The sequence below is a fragment of the Ptychodera flava genome, chromosome 19 (assembly GCF_041260155.1).
Source record: "Ptychodera flava strain L36383 chromosome 19, AS_Pfla_20210202, whole genome shotgun sequence".
Classification (NCBI taxonomy): domain Eukaryota; kingdom Metazoa; phylum Hemichordata; class Enteropneusta; family Ptychoderidae; genus Ptychodera; species Ptychodera flava.
In genome coordinates this window covers 349,581-370,534 of record NC_091946.1, presented here as the reverse complement: position 1 = coordinate 370,534, position 20,954 = coordinate 349,581, and the positions used below count along the sequence as shown (strand labels likewise).

Genomic DNA, 20,954 nt, shown 5'->3' with positions numbered 1-20,954 from the left:
AATGTTTGCTTATTGTCCCTAATACATCTGTTTGATATTTCAGTCAAATTAGCTGTTCAGCCCAACTTGAGCCACATCAGCATGATGCTTACCCTATCTATGACAAAATGGACAACAGTGTGAGACCAAAAAATGTAAATGAAGAAGGTATGTACTGATACATAAAGTTTTTAATAATAAGTAAAAAGACCACAAAGAAGTCAAGTAGAAATGTCCCTTCATGTTGCTTGTGTTGCTTGAATAGAGATATCGATATATTTGCGTATTTAAAAGTTTAGATCAATTGGAAGCAATGAGGGCACGGTCCTCTTGTTGCCATTATTGGGATTTTTTGCTCACGTGTTGACACACGTGAGCATATGTCGCAGCGATGTCTGTCTGTCTGTGTGTCTGTCTGTCTGTCTGTGTGTGTCTGTCTGTCTGTCTGTCTGTCCGTGTACTCAATATCTCAAAAACGGCTCATCAGATCAGAATCAAATCTGGTATATAGATTCAGTTTGTAAATGGGAAGAACTGATTAGTTTTTGGCGGGTGTGGCGTGCATAATTAAGTATCATTTCCATAATTAATAATTTAATAAAACTTACAATAACTTCAAAATCAGTGATCTGAGTGAATTGTTTAGGCATCCAACAGTGCAATGGCAATAACTGTTTAATCAATGTACGCAATGGATACATGATTGCTTAATTGGAATAACTGAAATTAATTTGATGTGGGCTTTTGTTGTCAGTAAATAAAATGTCATTGCACATCTGCTGTTGAGGGCGCTCTACCAAAGCAACTCAGGCTGTACAATGAGCTCATGGCGACTAGGACCAGTCACGTTAGTTTTGCGTCGATCCGCAGCCCTATGGTTGTGTAAATTGAGTGCACCATCGGTAAATACTCCGTAGTGTTGGCTCATACCTGGCCATAAGAAGTTGTTCGACATTTGAAGTGGAAACTCACAGTTCTTCGCTTATCCAGCCAACTATCTGCGCTCGCTTACCCTTGTTAAAGTTGCTGCTGCAGTACGAACTCTGGATGATGTTTGCTAGACTGAGACTGTCGGTCGTGTGGGTAAGTAAATCAAAGGACGGTCCCTGTTGTGGAGGGACCGTGTTCAAAGTAATCAATCACAATTTATATGTGATATTTTGATTTTATCTCGTAATTTGATGTACAGAGCTGTGTTTGATACTACAATTTGATGAGGACGGTTTGCCATAAGTAATTAAGTAAATACAACGGTATGCACCAAAACGCTTGAGATTGAAGGCGACTGCGACTCGCGGCCGAGATCTACTTCTGAACGATCATGTTTGATTTTTAATGGACTTGCATGGTCGCTTGTTTGTTAAGAACATAAGTTTACAGATATAGACTATTTAGTATTAGTGTGGAATGGTTTACGCGGAATTTCACACACAAGATAGTCAGGGGTAAGGAAATTTGTAGAGCATTTGTGCACAGACACAGCGCTGTGCCTGCACAAGCGTCAGGTCGATTGCGGTGTATGCCTCTGGGACGTTCGTTGGGCAGCTAACTTAAGTTACGCGTATGTAACATCAGAACCAATAAGAGGACCTCTGACTACAACGACCACCAACATACTATTTCTTAAAAAAAGTTCATTGTAAAGATTTTTGTGACAATCGACGAGTTTCATATGCTTGATGGACTAGTGTCGTCACGTCACTCAAAGCTAATTTCGTCGTGGTACCAGTTCGTAGTTCCATGGAAAGCCGTCGTTTAATTAGGGTTAGGGATTTTGGGTAGGGTTTTTCAATTTAGGTTTTTCTCGCTATACTAGATATTGTAAACTTGAAGACGTGGACACACTGAGTACATAGGTAGCAATGATGAATCGCGACTATTATTGTTTGTTTGTACAGTCTGTTTTGGTGTTTCAAAATTTTAGCATGTGCTTTTAGGTTTACCATTAATGACAAAAGTACCCTAGTAATATGAGTGCACTGATATTGGTGAAATCGGAATAAGATGAATGTTCTTCTATTGACAATGTGATATGCCATAGCAATTTGTCGTTGGAGACCACTTACTCATATTCTCTCACATGTCACAGTATAAATAGAACACACGAACACATGCATTCCGAAATATTCTGATATGTAATGTCTCTGACTGACATTGTACTTTCTTCACAGTCCTCCATCTGTTGTTATGGATGGAGAATATCTTGAATGTCCACAATTATGGACTCTTGGAACTCAAGAATCAATACTTGAGAGACTGCCACTGGAAGTGATGTTTACAAAAAATATGGACACAGTAACAGCAATACAGTAAGTATTATTTCCTAACCTAATGTCATTTACAGAATGTGATACCTACCAGCTATATTGTTGTCTGAATACATGTTTCTTTTACCTGAGACCAAAGACAATTTGCCTATCACCACTAGGCGAATTGTCTTATACTGCGACAGGACATAAACCCACTTATAACGGCAATAATATTTTTAGCTCACATTTGGTATACCAATGTGGTTTATCATATAAGCTGAATCAATTCAAAAGAAAAAACACTGCAAATTGCTAAAACTCTGTAACCGTCTTAGATCGGGCTAAAACTTTGTGTGCAGGTTCCTTTAGGTATTCTAAATTAGGTCTTTAAAATTTGGAATGAAATTTGCATGTTCCTATTTTTGGGGTAATTTTTTCAATTTTTAGTCAAAAAATGTTTTTCTCTGAAACCGCTTATCTGATTGCTTTGATATTTGATATACAGGTTCCTCAGGTTGATCAAAATCAGTTCATGAATATTGTCAATCTCGAATTCTGTATTTTTGTGGAATTTTTTGTTTATGTTTCTCATTTTAAGTACAATTTATTCTTCTCTGAAACCACCAGCCCATTTGTTCTCAAATTTGGATTGGATGTTTGTAAGGGTGTTACCCTTCAAATTGTTGAAATTACAACAACATTGGAAATATTACTGTTTTGGGGCAATTTTTGTCACTTTTGGTCAAAATATCTTAGAAAACATTTTCTTTTTAAAGCCCCTGGACAGACAACTTTTATATTTCATATACAGATGTCCAGGGATGACAATAATTAGATATGTGGAAATTGTCCTGAAATATACAAATTTGTATTTTAACCCTTTCACCCCCAGTTCCCTGTATACAGGTCCAACTTTACCATAGAAAACAATGGATTTGGGACAAATCATGGTGGTGAAAGGGTTAAAGAGAATTTGTCATTTTTGGTCAAGAAAACTTGATCTCAAAATTAATTGTCTGATAGCTTTGTAATTTGTTACAAAAGTCCCGAAGGATGTTATTACATACATTTTCTGCTCAAATTGTTGGGAAACCCCCAAATTTTTATATTTTAGGTAATTTTCTCAGTTTGTGACCTTAAATGACCTACCCCAACCCAGGATATGTTGTGTGAGAGTTTCAAAGGCTGTGAACATAATTTTGTCATATTTAATATCAATTTGTACTAAAATTTGATCCAGAAAATAAAGTTGAAATAAATTTCTTCATTGCAAAACCAATTATTGCAACTTTTGCATATAAAACACACAAGAACTGATGAGAAATTTGGATCCACACAATTTCAGATGTCGTAATCCCCCCACAGTGTAAGGCATTTCACTATCTGTAACTGATTTAAGTGCTGTTTACATTCGAATGATAGCACTCATAGCATTAATTAAAACATCCCCAAGGTTGTAAATACATTTCCTGCTAGCTGGTCTTATGTAAGGAGTAAAACATTTAATGTTCAGGAGGGGGTAGGGTCTAGTAGCATTACTTTTTACCAGATCCCTCGTACATTTTTTCCCACTCCTTATTTTTTCCCCACATATGTTCTTCTCACAATGAATTGTCACATAACATATATATTTATCATGAATCCATCAGTAATTTCAAATTTAATTCCTACAGGCCAGCAATGGACACTGAAGATGCTGTATGCACTGAGGAACCAACTGACAGCAAAGAACAATAAAAAGGCTTCAACCAGCAGTTTTCTCACTATTTTACTTCTTCTTCACTTATGAACATTATAATTAATACTTTGTTGTTTCATTTAAATTACTTGTACTTTACTTGATATGTAACGTTTTTTATTATGAGTCCCAAGGCAGTTAAACATTTACGCATGCATATGCATGCTTGTATACATATCGATATGTTCCACCACATGGTACATATGGCCATACAATAAATTCGTTTCCTGTATTTTAATAACATAACTGCTAACAGAAATTTCTCAGACATTCCTGCAATGATCTCATTTACGCTTAGAACAGATTATTATATAACAATAAACATACACTATTATTTGTTTTACCATACAATCCATATGGATATACAATAACAATTTTATTTTCTGTATTCCATAATGTAACTATATACGCACATTTTTGAGAGATTCAAGCAGTGATGTCATATAAACTTGGCACCAGAGTAACTCACACACACAAAGTCCAAATTACTTTTGCATAGGTCTTTCTCAATCACTCGCATTCCAGCTATTTTCTTGAAAGCAATATCAAACATACTCATTTTTTAATGTGATTACTTGCATTCTTAAAATTAAACATTGTTTCCCAAAAGAATGTGTTTTCGGTGTTACATCACTTTATGATAATGTCAATATGCCGTGTATAGCATGAACCCCTGTAACAATCTATTCCACTTAATATACGCTTATGAATGCTGACAATGACAGCAGTCAAAGACAGTTAAATTTTTTTCCCATCTAAGTTATATTTATAGACAATGTCCTTTCCAAGTCATCTATCGTGAATATGTCCATGATGTTGATTATTCTACAAAAAGTTACAAACAAATATCAGAAGTTTAAATTAACACACATATGCAGTGTATATGAACACACGTGAGCATTTTCAGTTCATATCTGGTTTATCTCTGCTGACAGCAATGTAGAGCTTATCAAATAGGCTGATTTTCCTTTGGCATCCGTCGTCTGTCATTCTTCAGGTAGAAATGTCCCTTCATGTTGCTTGTGTATGCAGCTTGAATAAAGATACCGCTATTTACGTATTTCAAAATTTGATCAAATGGAAGCAATGAGGGGGCTGTCCTCTGTGGCCATTAGTGGGATTTTTTATCTCTGCTGACAGCGATGCGGAGCTTATCAAATAGCCTGATTTTCGTTTGGCATCCATTCTTTGTCGTTTGTCAACAATTTCCTTCTTCTCTGAAACTGCATGTCTGATTGAAATTTGATATGCAGTTAACCTGGGGTGACTTCAGTTAGGTTTGTTCAAATTGCGGTGAAATTTCCATATTTGTATTTTTGGGCATTTTTAGCTCATATTTGGTAAACCAATGTGAGGTTATCTTATAAGCTGAAGTTGGTGGTGTCTGTGTGTATGTGTGTATGTATATGCGTAAATTATGTCCATCAACATCAAAACTCGTGAACCGCTATCTTTTTAAGTGGGTGCATCCAGGGCTATAGATGGAATCTGTTCAAATGAAGTCAGTTTTGCCCAAATTATGCAAATGAGCTCAAAAATGTGAAATTGGTCATAAATTACTTACTCAAGAACCGCTGTTTTGATTGCTTTGAAAAATCGGCTGTGAATATTGTTCATTATGTTGATCATAATACTTTCGATGAAGTTGCAAACATGTGGCAAAGGTTCAAATTTACACATAACTGCAGTAATAATGATACACGTGAGCATTTTCAGTTCATATCTGGTTTTATTAGCTCACATTTGGTTATACCAATGTGAGGTTATCATATAAGCTGAAGTTGATGGCGTCTGTATGTATGTGTGTGTGTATGTATGTATATGTATGTATGTACGTACGTACGTACAGTATGTCCGTCAACATCAAAAACACGCAAACCACTGCACGTTTCAGCTTTGTATTTGGTATGTTTATGCATCCTGGGTTATAGATGGGATTTTGTTCAAATGAAGTCTGAATTACCAAAATTATGCGAATGAGCTTACAAAATGTGAAAATAGTCAATAATTAATAACTCCAGAACCACTGTTTTGATTGCTTTGAAAATTTGTGTGCAAGTACCTCAGGTGAACCTTATACAGTCTTATGAATATTGTGAAGATACTCCTTAATTTTGTATTTTTGCTGAATTTTTTGGTGATTTTTCTCATTTTCAGTAAAAATTATTCTTCTCTGAAACCGCCGCCGAATTGCTCTCAAATTTGGGTTGGATCTTTGCGAGGGTGTTACTCTTCTAGTTTGTTGAAATTATGACAAAATTGGGAAAATTACTATTTTGGAGCAATTTTGTCAATTTTGGTCAAAAAATCTTAAACAGTATTTTCTTTTTAAAACCCCTGGACAGACAGCTTTTATATTTGGTACACAGACGTACAGAGATGACAATAGTTAGATGTGTGGAAATTGTCCTTAAATATACAAATTTGTATTTTTAAGACAATATTGTCATTTTTGGTCAAGAAAACTTGCTCTCAAAATTATTTGTTTGATAGCTTCGTAATTTGGTATAAAGGTGTTATTAGATAAATTTTCTGCTCATAGTGTTGGGAAACCCCCAAATTTGTATATTTTCTCAGTTTGTGACCTTAAATGACCTACACCAACCCAGGATATGTTGTGAGACCGTTTCATAGGCTGTGAACATAATTTTGTCATAGTTGTATCACTTTGTAGGAAAATTTGATCCAGAAAACAAAGCTGAGGTGAATTTTTTCATTGCAGACCAATTTTTGCAACTTTCCTATGTAAGACATACAAGACTCGACTGATGAGAAATTTGGATCCAGGATAATTCCAGATGTTGTAATCACGGTGGAAGGCATTTCACTATTTGTAACTAACTTAAGTGCTGTTTACATTAGAATGATAACACTCATAGCATTAATTCAAAAATCCCCAAGGTTGTAAATACATTTCCTGTTATCTGGCGTTATGTAATACCAAGGGATGGAACATTTGATATTCAGGACAAGGTAGGGTCTAAAAGATTGATGAGGTAGCATTACTTTTTTACCAGATCCCTTGTACATTTTTTTACCCACTCCCATCTTTTCTTTTTATCAAGCCTTCTCTGTCTATTTTTTAGTCCCCAGGGATACCGTCCGGGGGGACTTATAGGTTTGGTCATGTCTGTCCGTCCGTCCGTCCGTTCACGTAGACATCTCAGAGATGCCCGGAGTGATTTCATTCAAACTTGGTACAAGGATTACTTCATATGTCATACATATGCACGTCGATTTGTTTTCTGATACGATGCAATATGGCCGCCAGGCGGCCATTTTGTTACGATTTTTTCATGTACGGAGCCATAACTCAGGCACATCTCAATCGATTTTATTCTAAGTTGGTACAAGGACATTAACCTATATCATACATATGCACGTTAATTTGTTTCATGATATGATCCAATATGGCCGCATGGCGGCCATTTTGTTTGAATTTTTTCATGTACGGAGCCATAAATCATGCACGTTTCAACCGATTTTATTCAAAGTTGGTACAAAGATATTGACCTATGCCATGGCATGCATATCCACATTGATATGTTTTGTGATACAATCAGATATGGCCGCATGGCGGCCATTTTGTTACGATTTTTTCATGTAAAGAGCCATAGCTCAGGCACATCTTAACTGATTTTATTCAAAGTTGATGCAAGGACATTGACCTTTATCATATATATGCACTTCAGTTTGTTTCACAATATAATCCAATATGGCCGCATGGCGGCCATTTTGTTACAATTTTTACATGTACATAGCCATAACTCAGGCACGTCCTGATTTTATTAAAAGTTTGCACAAGGACATTGACCTATGTCATGCATATGCATGTCAAGGTTCTGTAAGAAGAAATAAATTGAGCATTAATGATGTAGACAGATTTGGTTACAACTGAGTCTTGTGTCACTGAATGAAATAAATATTTATCTGGGCAGAAATATCCTGAAATACATATTTTAGAATGCAAAGCATATCATCATCAAATAATGTAAAAGACCACTGACTTTTCATTCTTATCTAAGTTATAAACTTTGGATGAGCAGTTCTTTTTCAATTTACTACAATCTACCCTAGCCCAGCAGCATATATACTAGTGTTTTCTGTGAACTCATTAAATGATCAATATCCACACATAACATTCTGTATATTTTCTGTTAAAAATTTCATTGTTGCAATATCAATATCAATAAAAAATAAAAAAACAAACTTACTGGTCCTCCTGTTTTGTAGATGGCTGTTTTTCCATCTGCTGATTTATTTAGTTTACTTTTCAGTAAATGTGTTGCCACTTTCTCCAAGTCCTTTATGAGTGGTAATTCTATCAGTTGCTCTAATACTGACAGTATGCTTGCTGTTTGTTCACTTTGTTTATTTGACTCTGTAATCTGACTTGTTGTACAGCTGTGTTTATTAAGGTCAGAGGAGTTGCAAATTTGTTGACATGTTTGGCATTTCATTGGTAAAGAAAGTAAAATATTAATAAAATACAACTTGGCAGGACGGACAGAAAAACAACATACAGACTGGGTACAAAATGGACAACGGACACACTGGGCATTTTCAGTAAGAAATACTTCAACAAGACATTTACTACAAAAATCATGTTCACATGGTGTCTCCGAAGGATTAGTGAAAACAGACAGGCAAATGGTGCATTTTACATTATCCATTGGTATTGGCTGAAATTGGTCAGGCCAATCAAAAGTTGGTGACATTTCAGCTTGTTGCATTAAGTGAGCCTTACCATCCTCTGTTAAAATTACATCAGTTTGGCAGTCATGGTCATGATTTTGTTTTGATTTTGTTGGTGGTCTGCCCCGTGTTACCTTTTTTGGCTTTCCTCCTTTACTTTGCTGTTTAAATTCTTTACAAACATTGCATTCTCCTGTTCTTGGGTGGGGTTCCCATACATCATTGATGAAAGAAAATACTGTATCATTGAACAAACGCTTATAACATAAATAACAAATGTGGTTTGGATGCGCATCCTGTTCATCAGTCTTTACATCAATACCAAAAGTAAAACAAATCTGATCTGTTTATTTAGAACATAATTTGAGGTATGTAAGAGTGCTTTCAACAGCATACTCCGAGTTCAAAAACCGAGTCGGACTTACAAGTCCGAGTACTCGGACTTGCATACTCCGAGTAAAACTGCTTACTCGGACTTGTATACTCCGAGTGCATGGCCTACTCGGAGTTGAATACGCCGAGTTACACTTGCTTATAGAAAAACAATGCTGGAAAAACAGAGGAAATATTCGATCTTGTGATAAAAATTTGCAAACAGCGTATACAGTACATGTACTTCCAGTCGCTCAAAGAAAAGAGTTGTTAACGCGATCTCTCTGATCTCTGATCTAGTACAACACGCTCAAGCACGGTCGGTGGCTCAAGTCATTGTCGTTGTCGAGTGTAGCTACCGTCACGCAAATTATTAGTTTGTCTTGTCTTTTCGTTTCATTACCGGATCAGATCCTGATTTGATACATGACTTGAATTGGGCACAACAACGTTTCATGATCACCGCGATGCATCGCGGCGAATTACATTACGGACGCCATTATCGAATATGAATGACCTGTCGACCTGTGACGTCATGGCCTTGGTTTGCTAGCGTTGCGAGGCCATGATAGACTTTCCCAAGCATTTTAGGCATATTTATGTCTTGATAAAATAATTAAACTAATAATTTTTCAAAATAAAATGAGCACAGTGCGCTCGTGTATAGTATGAACCCAGTGCGAGTGACCACTTGGTCGTAAACAATAACCTGACTTGACCTGTGATGTCATGCATTTATTTCGCTAATCAAACGATTGTGCGATATCGAACTGAGTCAGTGGCTTGACTTGCCTGAAGTTTATTAGTCCCCACGGACACCGTCCGGGGGGACTTATAGGTTTGGTCATGTCCGTGCGTGCGTCCGTGCGTGCGTGCGTGTGTGCGTCCGTGCGTCCGTCCGTTCACGCAGATATCTCAGAGACGCCTGGAGCGATTTCGTTCAAACTTGGTACAAGGATAGTACCCTACCTCATACAGATGCACATCGATTTGTTTCACAATGCGATCAAATTTGGCCGTGTTAGAGGACTTTTTAGTTTTCACCTCCATAGACTCCCATGTATAAGGCAGTCCATAGACTTCCATGTATAAGGCAGTCCATAGACTCCCATGTATAAGGCAGTCCATAGACTCCCATGTATAAGGCAGTCCATAGACTCCCATGTATAAGGAAGTCCATAGACTCCCATGTATAAGGCAGTCCATAGACTCCCATGTATAAGGCAGTCCATAGACTCCCATGTATAAGGCCAAGAAAAATAAAAATTTAGTTTCTCATCGTATTCATATTGCAAAAAGGATGCAGTTACACAGTTTTTAGTCCCCAAAGATAAAGTCAAGGGGGCTTTTAGATTGGGTCATGTCTGTCCATGAGTCCATCCATGAGTCCATCCGTTCACGCAGATATCTCAGACACTTTGACAAAATGTCACGTGACCTTGGTGACCTTTGACCTCAAATATACATATTTGTCCATAACTCAGTAACCACAAGTCCTAAACCTTTCATATATGGTATGATGGGACACCCTATGACACCACATATTGTACCTCATTAATTATGTGCATATCTAATTTTGAGCAAGCAAATAGAGCTAGAGGTCTGATTTTTGGTATATAGGGATAACTTAGCACTACAATTTTTTTGACAAAATGTCACGTGACCTCGGTGACCTTTGACCTCAAATATACATATTTGTCCATAACTCAGGAACCACAAGTGGTACACCCTTCATATATGGTATGACGGGACACCTTATGACGCCACATATTGTACCTCATCAATTATGCGCATGTCTAATTTTGAGCGAGCCAATAGAGCTAGAGGTCTGATTGTTGGTATATAGGGATAACTTGGCAATACAATTTTTTGACAAAATGTCATGTGACCTCGGTGACCTTTGACCTAAAATATACATATTTGTCCATAACTCAGTAACCACAAGTGCTACACCCTTCATATATGGTATGACGGGACACCTTATGACGCCACATATTGTACCTCATTAGTTATGTGCATATCTAATTTTTAGCAAGCAAATAGAGCTAGAGGTCTGATTTTTGGTATATAGGGATAACTTAGCACTACAATTTTTTTGACAAAATGTCACATGACGTTGATGACCTTTGACCTTAAATATACATATTTGTCCATAACTCAGGAACCACAAGTGGTACACCCTTCATATATGGTATGATGGGAGACCTTATGATGCTTCATACTGTACCTCATTAAATTTGCATATATCTAATTCTGAGCAAACCCATAGAGCTGGATGTCTGTCATACATATGCACATAGATTTGTTCTGTGATACGATCCAATAAGGCCGCCATGTGGCCATTTTATTACGTTTCTTTCATGTCCTGAACTACAGCTCAGACATGTATCAAGCAAATTTATTCAAAAGTATTTTTATCACAGACCTAATGAAGAGGACTCTATCCTCTCTGAGGACCTGTAATCAAAGTACCCATTAACAAGTGGGGACTGTGTCATCAACGATGACTTGTTGGCTTTACTGTAAATGTTATGTCTAAGTCATCTTTCAAAAAACTTCGCTGCTGGCCGTGGCAGTAGCTTTCTTCTGATGGTAAAATCACGGTCGCTCCTTGTGGAGGGACCGTGGTTAAATATATACATCGCTACAGATTACAAGACCGGTCCTACTAATTACTGCCCATGACTGCCCGTAGCTGCCTAGCTGCCTGAGGACTGCCCGAGAACTGCCCGAGCACTGCCCGAGGAAAAAGTGGGCCAAATTTCGCACATTTTAACACTTGGCCAATAGGTTCAGTTTATACCATGCCCAGCCAACCAAAAATATCATTGATTTGGCGTTAACCAGATGTTTTCTCCGGCAGTTTTGGAACACGGAAAACGCCGGGCTTGAAGGACGTCGCAGGCTCGATAGTGAGATCATACCATTCAGTTCGAGAGGTGGCACAATAACCTCGCCGAGCGCGTACAGCCTGACAGTCTACCACCCCTTGCACTGAATGGTATGATCTCAACAAGCAAGATGGGGACGTCTTTCTAGTCGAAAGCCCGGCGTGTTTCGGGTTCTAAAACCGCTACAGAAAACACCAAATCAATGATATTTTGGGTTGGCTGGGCATGATTTAAGTTCAACCTATTGGCTTAGTGTTAAAATGGGCGAAATTTGGCCCACTTTTTCCTCGGGCAGTCCTCGGGCAGTTCTCGGGCAGTTCTCGGGCAGCTACGGGCAGTCACGGGCAGTAATTAGTAGGACCCTACAAGACATCGTGAAAATGAAATTCCTTTTTTCAAAAGAGCAGATTTTCGACATATCGATCCGCGCTAGCCGTAAACTCCGCGAGTAATAAAATACATTTTTTCGACAGATCGTTTATTGACCGGTATGGCAAAATATGCACTAAGGAACACGTATCGGCGTATTCAAGTATGAGTAGGCCGTGTACTCGGAGTATACAAGTCCGAGTAGGCCATGTACTCGGAGTATACAAGTCCGAGTAAGCAGTTTTACTCGGAGTATGCAAGTCCGAGTACTCGGACTTGCAAGTCCGACTCGGTTTTGGAACTCGGAATGTATGGTTTGAGATACTCTTACATACCTGATAATTTAGGACATTTTCCTGTCAGCTCATCTACTGAATTTTGGGCCCTCCACTCACACATTCTGCATATTTTTCTGAGGCAGGCAAGATGAAAATCAAAACCAGACATCTTCACAACACGAAAAAATAAGAAACCGCAAAAAAATCATGCCAAACTCAAGAAAATAAAGTAGAAGGCCGTCAGCTGGGTTGTAAATTACAATGAAGGTCAATGAACTGAAGTGTAAACAGAGTCTCAACCACTGCGTAAATTTTTTTTCCAAAACCTTACAAAAAAAAAATTAGCCTCAGTGAAACTTTGTTGGAATGTAATAAAAATAAGTAGCCTTAACTTACTATGTTGGTGAAATTAGTTCACAAACTCAAGAAAATATCAAAAATCGCCGACAAAATTTGACCTCAAAAATTTAAACAACAGCTGGCAGACAGATGTGAGTCGCTGGGTAGGCCGACAACTCGATCAAATTTTCGCGGGTTTACAATGACCTGACCGCCCCAAATCATACATATTCATAAAATTAGTTCCCAAAGAACATTCTTACACTTGTTTGACATCATTTTGATCATTTTTATTGGTTAAAGGCCATAGAAACGTAAAGGTCCCGCCCGGTTGCTACGAAGCTCTGTAGCTCATTAACATATAATCACGTGATATTTATTGCACACGACCTTTGCCCTGTGTAAATTTAGCTTTTGTATACGAGCGTAAAGTTGGCGTCATACTCATCCTCATCCTCAGCCTCAGGGGTCACGCGAAAATGAGGATGAGGATGAGGCTACAGCGTCAGCTTCGCCAGCGTCAGATCCGATTATTCCCGAATGCATCTGATGGAATGATAAGTGTAAAAACGACTTTAAAAATGTGCTCCAAGTTTCATATCACTGCAAATGTTAATCAAAACACAGTGGAGTTTGTATGTCATAATATTTAGTAACCTCTCCTCTTAAAATCAGTTTCTCACGATGTAGTTACAACGCAACATTCTTAGCCCTTAATTTCCTTAAAGTTCAAAGGTTTCTATGTTTAATACCTTGACTTTTGAGGCCTCAAGTCATAATTATACAAGTTGATTGTTTTATATGTCCTCTGAATAATTAGGGCTTTCATATCGCCTCTCATGGTGGCGATTTTTACACATTTCGGACCATGTATACCTTGTTTGCACCAATTTTTGGAAAATCTTAACGCAAGAGTTGAGAGGATACCAACAAACACAGTCACGGATCCTTGGGCTGAAAATTACGAACATTTCAAACAACTTGTCTGTATGAGATATTCAAACGATAAAATATTACCTGCGAACCAGTTTTATGATTCAAAAGGAAGTTGAGAAAGAATGGAGTTGTTATTTTCTTCAGTTATGGGCGAATTTTATCATTTATCCGTCATCGGGTAGCATAACTTCGGCAATCTTCGGATACGACGCTGAAGCTGACGCTGAGTAGCGTCATTTTCAGCGTCAGCTAGAAAGGTCACCTGAGGCTGAGGATGAGGATGAGTATGACGCCAACTTTACGCTCGTCTTTTGTATGCGCACAACTTGATTCTCGGTTTTCAGCTAACTAAACATACGTGAGAAGCTCAGATCACTTAGTGTCAATTCTGCAATCTTAAAAACGTTTTATCGTTGTTTTATCGAATCCGTGTTAACATTTTCATTTTTGGGATGGTTTGGAGGTTTGGGTTTGTGTAGCAAAAGCATTCTCGGTAGAATTGTGAATATATGTAATAAGATTGTTGATGGGCGACAGTTAAATCTCAGTGATCTATATATCCGACGCATAAAAAAGAAGGCAAAAGAAATTTTAAAAGATCAAAATCACGTCTTAAGTAGATTCTATGAGAACCTGCCATCGGGCCGTCGTTTACGAGTTCCAAAGTAATAGAGCTGTGAGAACGAAGCTGAGTTTTATTCGGAATTCAATTTCAATTTTAAACAAGTCAAATTAGGGTAGTGTCCAGTCTCAATTTTTATCCCTTTGTGTGTAAGTGTATTGTGTGTTGTGTATTTTGGTGTTAAGAACCACATGTAAATTTCTCTAGAGGAGATAATAAAGTTTTCTGAATTGATCTAAAAAAAATGATTTAGAACTCCAGATGATGAACGACGTTGCACAGTGGTTATTAGTTCCCACGGACACCGTCCGGGGGGACTTATAGGTTTGGTCATGTCCGTGCGTGTGTGCGTCCGTGCGTGCGTGCGTCCGTCCGTCCGTGCGTGCGTCCGTCCGTCCGTTCACGCAGATATCTCTGAGATGCCTGGAGCGATTTCATTCAAACTTGATACAAGGATTACTTCATATGGCATACAGATGCACGTCGATTTGTTTTGTGATACGATCCAATATGGCCGCCAGGCGACCATTTTATTACGATTTTTTCATGTACAGAGCCATTACTCAGGCATGTTTTGACCGATTTTATTCAGAGTTGGTACAAGGACATTGACCAATGTCATAGATATGCATGTCAATTTGTTTTGTGATACGATCCAATATGGCCGCCAGGCGGCCATTTTATTACGATTTTTTCATGTACAGAGCCATTACTCAGGCATGTTCCAACCGATTTATTCAAAGTTGGTACAAGGACATTGACCAATGTCATACAGATGCACGTCAATTTGTTTTGTGATACGATCCAATATGGCCGCCAGGCGGCCATTTTATTACAATTTTTCATGTACAGAGCCATTACTCAGGCATGTTTCGACCGATTTTATTCAGAGTTGGTACAAGGACATTGACCAATGTCATAGATATGCACATCAATTTGTTTTGTGATACTATCCATATGGCCGCCAGGCGACCATTTTATTACGATTTTTTCATGTACAGAGCCATTACTCAGGCATGTTTTGACCGATTTCAGAGCTGGTACAAGGACATTGACCAATGGCATAGATATGCATGTCAATTTGTTTTGTGATACGATCCAATATGGCCGCCAGGCGGCCATTTTATTACGATTTTTTCATGTACAGAGCCATTACTCAGGCATGTTTTGACCGATTTTATTCAGAGTTGGTACAAGGACATTGACCAATGTCATAGATATGCATGTCAATTTGGTTTGTGATACGATCCAATATGGCCGCCAGGCGGCCATTTTATTACGATTTTTTCATGTACAGAGCCATAACTCAGGCACGTTTCAACCGATTTTATTCAGAGTTGGTACAAGGACATTGACCAATGTCATAGATATGCATGTCAATTTGTTTTGTGATACGATCCAATATGGCCGCCAGGCGGCCATTTTATTACGATTTTTTCATGTACAGAGCCATTACTCAGGCATGTTTTGACCGATTTTATTCAAAGTTGGTACAAGGACATTGACCTATGTCATACATATGCACATCAATCTGTTTTGTGATACGATCCAATATGGCCGCCGGCAGGCGCCATTTTATTACGATTTTTTCATGTACAGAGCCATTTCTCAGGCATATCCGCATGTTTTGACCAATTTTATTCAAAGTTGGTACAAGGACATCGACCAATGTCATAGCTATGCACATCAATCTGTTTTGTGATACGATCCAATATGGCCGCCAGGTGGCCATTTTATTACGATTTTTTCATGTACAGAGCCATTTTCAGGCATATCCGCATGTTTGACCAATTTTATTCAAAGTTGGTACAAGGACATCGACCAATGTCATAGCTATGCTTTTGTGATGCGATCCAATATGGCCACTGTGCGACCATTTTGTTACGATTTTTTTCATGTCCTGAACCATAACTCAGACATGTATCAAGCGAATTCATTCAAAAGTATTTTTATCACAGACCTAATGAAGAGGACTCTATCCTCTTTGAGGACCTGTAATCAAATACTGATTAACAAGTGGGGACTGTGTCATCAACGATGACTTATTTCTGTAGCTGCTGTAGGTGGATGGAAAGGTGAGTGGATTGTGGAAAGAAAGTATACAGCCTTGTTGTCAAACCAAGATTGGAACAGTACTGGTCCACTCATTTTCCATTTTCTGACGCAGTTCACGTTGTGTCAGTCTCTTTGATATACTTTCTGTTTGACCGCACTGTTCCACAGGCATAAGTGTTGACATCATACAGCTTCAAACACAGTGATACTGAAGTATAGTAGTTGTCGGTGTACAGGTGGTGTCCTTTATTACAATACCCTTGCATTAGCTTCGAGACAACGGCTTCTGATGCAGACTGTCCAACAGGGCCCTCCTGCCCACCATCACATTTACCAAGGTACATTATTGATCTCAGTACATACCTAATTTGGCTTTCTGCCAGCACCCACTTCTTGATACCGTATCTCACTGGTTTGTTTTTGATAAACTGTTTTTATATGACACCCTTCCCTTGCATGGTACCATACACTCATCAATACTGAGTTCTCTTTGGCTTGTACAGTTCTGCATACTTTGGCACAATCAGATCAAGAAATCTCCTCGCTTTGTACAGTTTGTCAGTATTATCAGGACCTTGTGCTGCATTATTTGAAAAATGCAGAGATCTGTACAGTTGCAGAAATCTATCTCGTTTCATCACAACAGAGAAATTTGTTTCAAACACAAAGCTGTCAAGTTTCCAGTACATTTTCAAGGACAGTAGTTTCATAATGCTAGTAGCCAGCAACAAACCTATGAATGCTTTCATCTCAGGTTTAGTCACTTCACTCCAAGCTCCCTTTGCTCCTTCCTGTATTTTTCTCCCAGCATTACAATTTGTTTCAGTCACCAGAAGGTCCCACACTTGATCAGTAAAAAACATCTCAAAATACTCAATTGCTTCACTGTGTTCTGTCAGATTGAATGTGGGACCACAGTTTTCACTGTCAAAGTCGATAAACTCACGTTCTCTTTCTTCTCCAAACCATACAATGTTTGGATCATCTTGATGCTCAACGGCAGCTGCATTGCCCATACATCTGGTACCAGGGGTTCGACGACCGTGTCCCAGTTGTTGGGCACGGGAATTCCCATGATTGCTGCGCAGTCTTCCCCTTCCTCGACGTCCTGAACCACGAAAATTTCTATGAAAACGTTGAGTCGCTTCATATATTTCATCGGCAGTAAATCCAGGAAACTCATCTCCGCTAGAGTCCAACTCAAAAATTTCAAGCAGGCGTTGCAATTCTTCTTCATCGATTTCTGTTGGATCGTTCACTTCCTGCACACTTATTAGTTGAGTTGTGACAAACAACAGACAGATGATAGTGTTGTTTCACAGTAGGCTTCCGCTGTAAATTGTTGAGATAAAGCAATAAAGTAGGAACTGATTAGTGTCTGTATGTGTAGGGTAAAGATTTCCTGACTTTCTATCCTTGTACATTTCGACAACTTTCTCACATACTGCTTCTGGCGTATTTACACCTCTCTTCTTGTTGATCATGATTTTTTTGCCAAAGAACTTCATACAATGCAAAGGCAGCAAGAGTCTAACGACAACTAGACTCTGACTCAGCTGTGATAAATGTAACTCAGAGCTGCGGTATAAAAAGAATATAATATGATTCTGTGTATGTGAAGTGCACTGCAAAGTTTACTCAGTGGTGTGTGTTTATTATGGGTCCATAAAAGCTTTTTGATTTTCACCGGCAGTTATAACAAGTCAGTGCAACTTCTGAGGCTAGTTTTGGAACAACTTTACAAACCAATTACACAAGTGTGGCAACATTTAGATCAATTTCAGTGGCCATTCATATCTGCATTGCAGTGTAAAAGTCCTTTCAAAAATCACGAACTTTTTGACCCGATCGACAATAAACCTCTATGCACAGGTCGCCATGTTGTATATCAATAGAAAGGCCTTTGGAAATGAATGCCATGTGTTGGTAATACCCCCCTAACCCCCCTATAACCCCCCTATAAGGAAAATTGAAAGAATGACATCACATTTACTGGGGAAGCCCCTGGAGGTCAAAGGTTACACCGATATATTGGGTACCCGGCCTGAAAGGGTTAATGAGCCAAATCATGCCGTATATACAATTAAATGTATCTAACACAAATCTTGTGTATCCCATATCCCAACCCCATGCCTCCAAGTCAATTACTGCTTACCAACAACCAACTACTTCAACTGGCCTCACACTTGAGGAGCTTCAGTGTACTTGACGCTATTTTTAATGACCTTTTTATGCCTAGAGCTATGACACAGACATACCTTGACTAATTCCTTTCAAACTATGTGCAAGGACAAAGTACTATAAATCACCCTAGAATATAACCAATTGCACATTGTCATTCAGCTGTCATAGACAAGAGGTAAAAACTATTATCATATATCCATGCTCATATTGCTTCTTCCTAGTGACGTTATGATATTTCATGGTAAATGTCGAGATATGTACGATAAACATCATTGGTTTTGGAGTTTTCCTGATATACATCAGCAGTTTGTTGGTAAACAATGTAAACAAACAAAATTGCTGCCGCTCCCCTCCTGCAAAGTGATGTCGCCGACGTAAAAAATTGAAGGGTTTTGAGGAACATATTAGGTATTTCTGGTTGCCAAATACGGAAATAACATGTTGAGACTTGTAATGTTTTCCCATGATTTTCCTGTTAAAGTTCTCGTATTTTTGGCCAAGCTCTGGCAAACATTTTGCAGTTTGCACAGCGCCAGCACAGGTAGTGAGCAAGCAGCTATTGTGCGAGCGACGATTGTTGACATGCCAATGCTCAGGGTAAACAAACAAAATGGCAGCCCCTCTCCACATGAGCTCCGTGCCGTACAATGATCGAGCACAATTGAAATTGAAATCATGATAGATTTAAAGCTGAGGACAGGTTTTGATCGGTTAAAAGGTTCCTCCTGTATGATGATTTTTGATGATCTCATCAGTTTAAACAATCCTGGTATATCCAGTTATCTACACCACATCTACCCAGATCATTTAGAAATAAAGGAGACAACTGAAAGTGTGGACTTGTCATCATACCTAGACATATTTTTTGAAATTAGACAAAATACACTAAACAAAAGCTGTATGACAAAAGAGACGATTTCAATTTTGAAATCATAAACTTTCCCTTTTTGTCAAGCAATATACCATCATCTCCAGCTTATGGTGTGTATATTTCACAACTCCTGAGATGCAGTAGAGCATACAATTCATATGAAGACTTTAGAGTTAGACACAGCCTATTAACTCAAAAGTTAGTGAGGCAAGGATTCTCAGAAAGTAGATTGGTGAAATCATTTAAGAAGTTCTATGATAGATACAGAGATGTTGTATCAAAATATGACCTGTCTGTTTCTCGAATGATGAGCGACAGCATACCAAATTTTGACTCACAAAAGTAATTTGGTGATTTCACCAAATAACATTGGATTTGTCGCTTGGGGTCAATCTTGACGGGTGCAGCTAGCTGGCAGGGTACGCTTACTCATACCGGACACCTGGTACCACCACTATTTTGTGGTTCAAGATGACCCCATTGCCTTAGTCATTTTCAATATATTCCTTGGACCTGGTAAATTTCATAGTTACCTTGAATGATAATAATTATTGGCCCTGATTTGATGTCCATTTATATCCCGGTGTCTTTCTTCTCAGGTTCATTGAGATATGTAGGACTTGCAGCGTTGTTACGCGTGATGTTGATTTTGTCATATACTTTATGAATGAAGCCTGTTCACATAGATATTCCGATATTTATGTGCAAGGTGTAATAAAGTAAACTTTAAAGCCTCAAAATTTAAGGTTTTTCATACTATTAATAAAATTATGGGCATGGGTATATGATAAATCGGTTATTACCTTGTGTTGTATCAGCATTCGTGTCATAACCTCTAAATATACAATTTCACTGCTTCCACAGGATGTTTATCCATACTAGCATAGGTGCCTTCATTGACAATTACTTGTTTATTGAGAAATGTTTGTGATCTTATGCTGTATGCATTTTATAGTCTCTTTTCCAATTTCATTTAATTACTCAAGAATATATTATTAATTTGAGGTACTGAACTTTTTATGAATGTTAATTTGTTATTTTTTCATATCTCTTACAGCTTTCAACAGTATGAGCAGATATCATCCAGTAAATGATATCAAGACATCTGATTTCAAATCCAAGTTGAAAGAAATTAGTGTCAAAAGAAGCCAGATTACATTAGGAGATCTTTTACATGAAGGTATATGGATAGTTCGTGTTTGAATAAAATAAGGCTTTGGTCACCCTCCTTGTCCAAGATGGTTGAAAATCTTCTAACCAGCTGTGACTTAGAATGCAAAGCATTAAACATCAGTTGAGGAATATTGCAAATGCTTTCCGAACTAATTTTGAATCTCCGAAGAAATTTCAGAATTACCTTTTAATTTCAAATTTTC

General features: G+C 38.2%; 1 protein-coding gene and 1 long non-coding RNA gene across 2 annotated transcripts in view; both read left to right on the top strand.

Moving 5' to 3' along the window:
* LOC139118317 (tyrosine-protein kinase RYK-like) overlaps positions 1-20,954 on the top strand; it is a 202,722-nt gene that overhangs the window by 122,939 nt on the left and 58,829 nt on the right. Inside the window, exons 7-8 of the mRNA XM_070681571.1 lie at positions 44-147; positions 20,636-20,758. Of these exons, the coding sequence (XP_070537672.1) occupies positions 44-147; positions 20,636-20,758 (227 nt within the window). The remainder of the gene's footprint in view (positions 1-43; positions 148-20,635; positions 20,759-20,954) is intronic.
* On the top strand, positions 1,118-4,578 carry LOC139118321 (uncharacterized). The gene is made up of 3 exons (XR_011548680.1): positions 1,118-1,757; positions 2,151-2,288; positions 3,902-4,578. It is a non-coding gene; the product is annotated as an uncharacterized lncRNA (long non-coding RNA).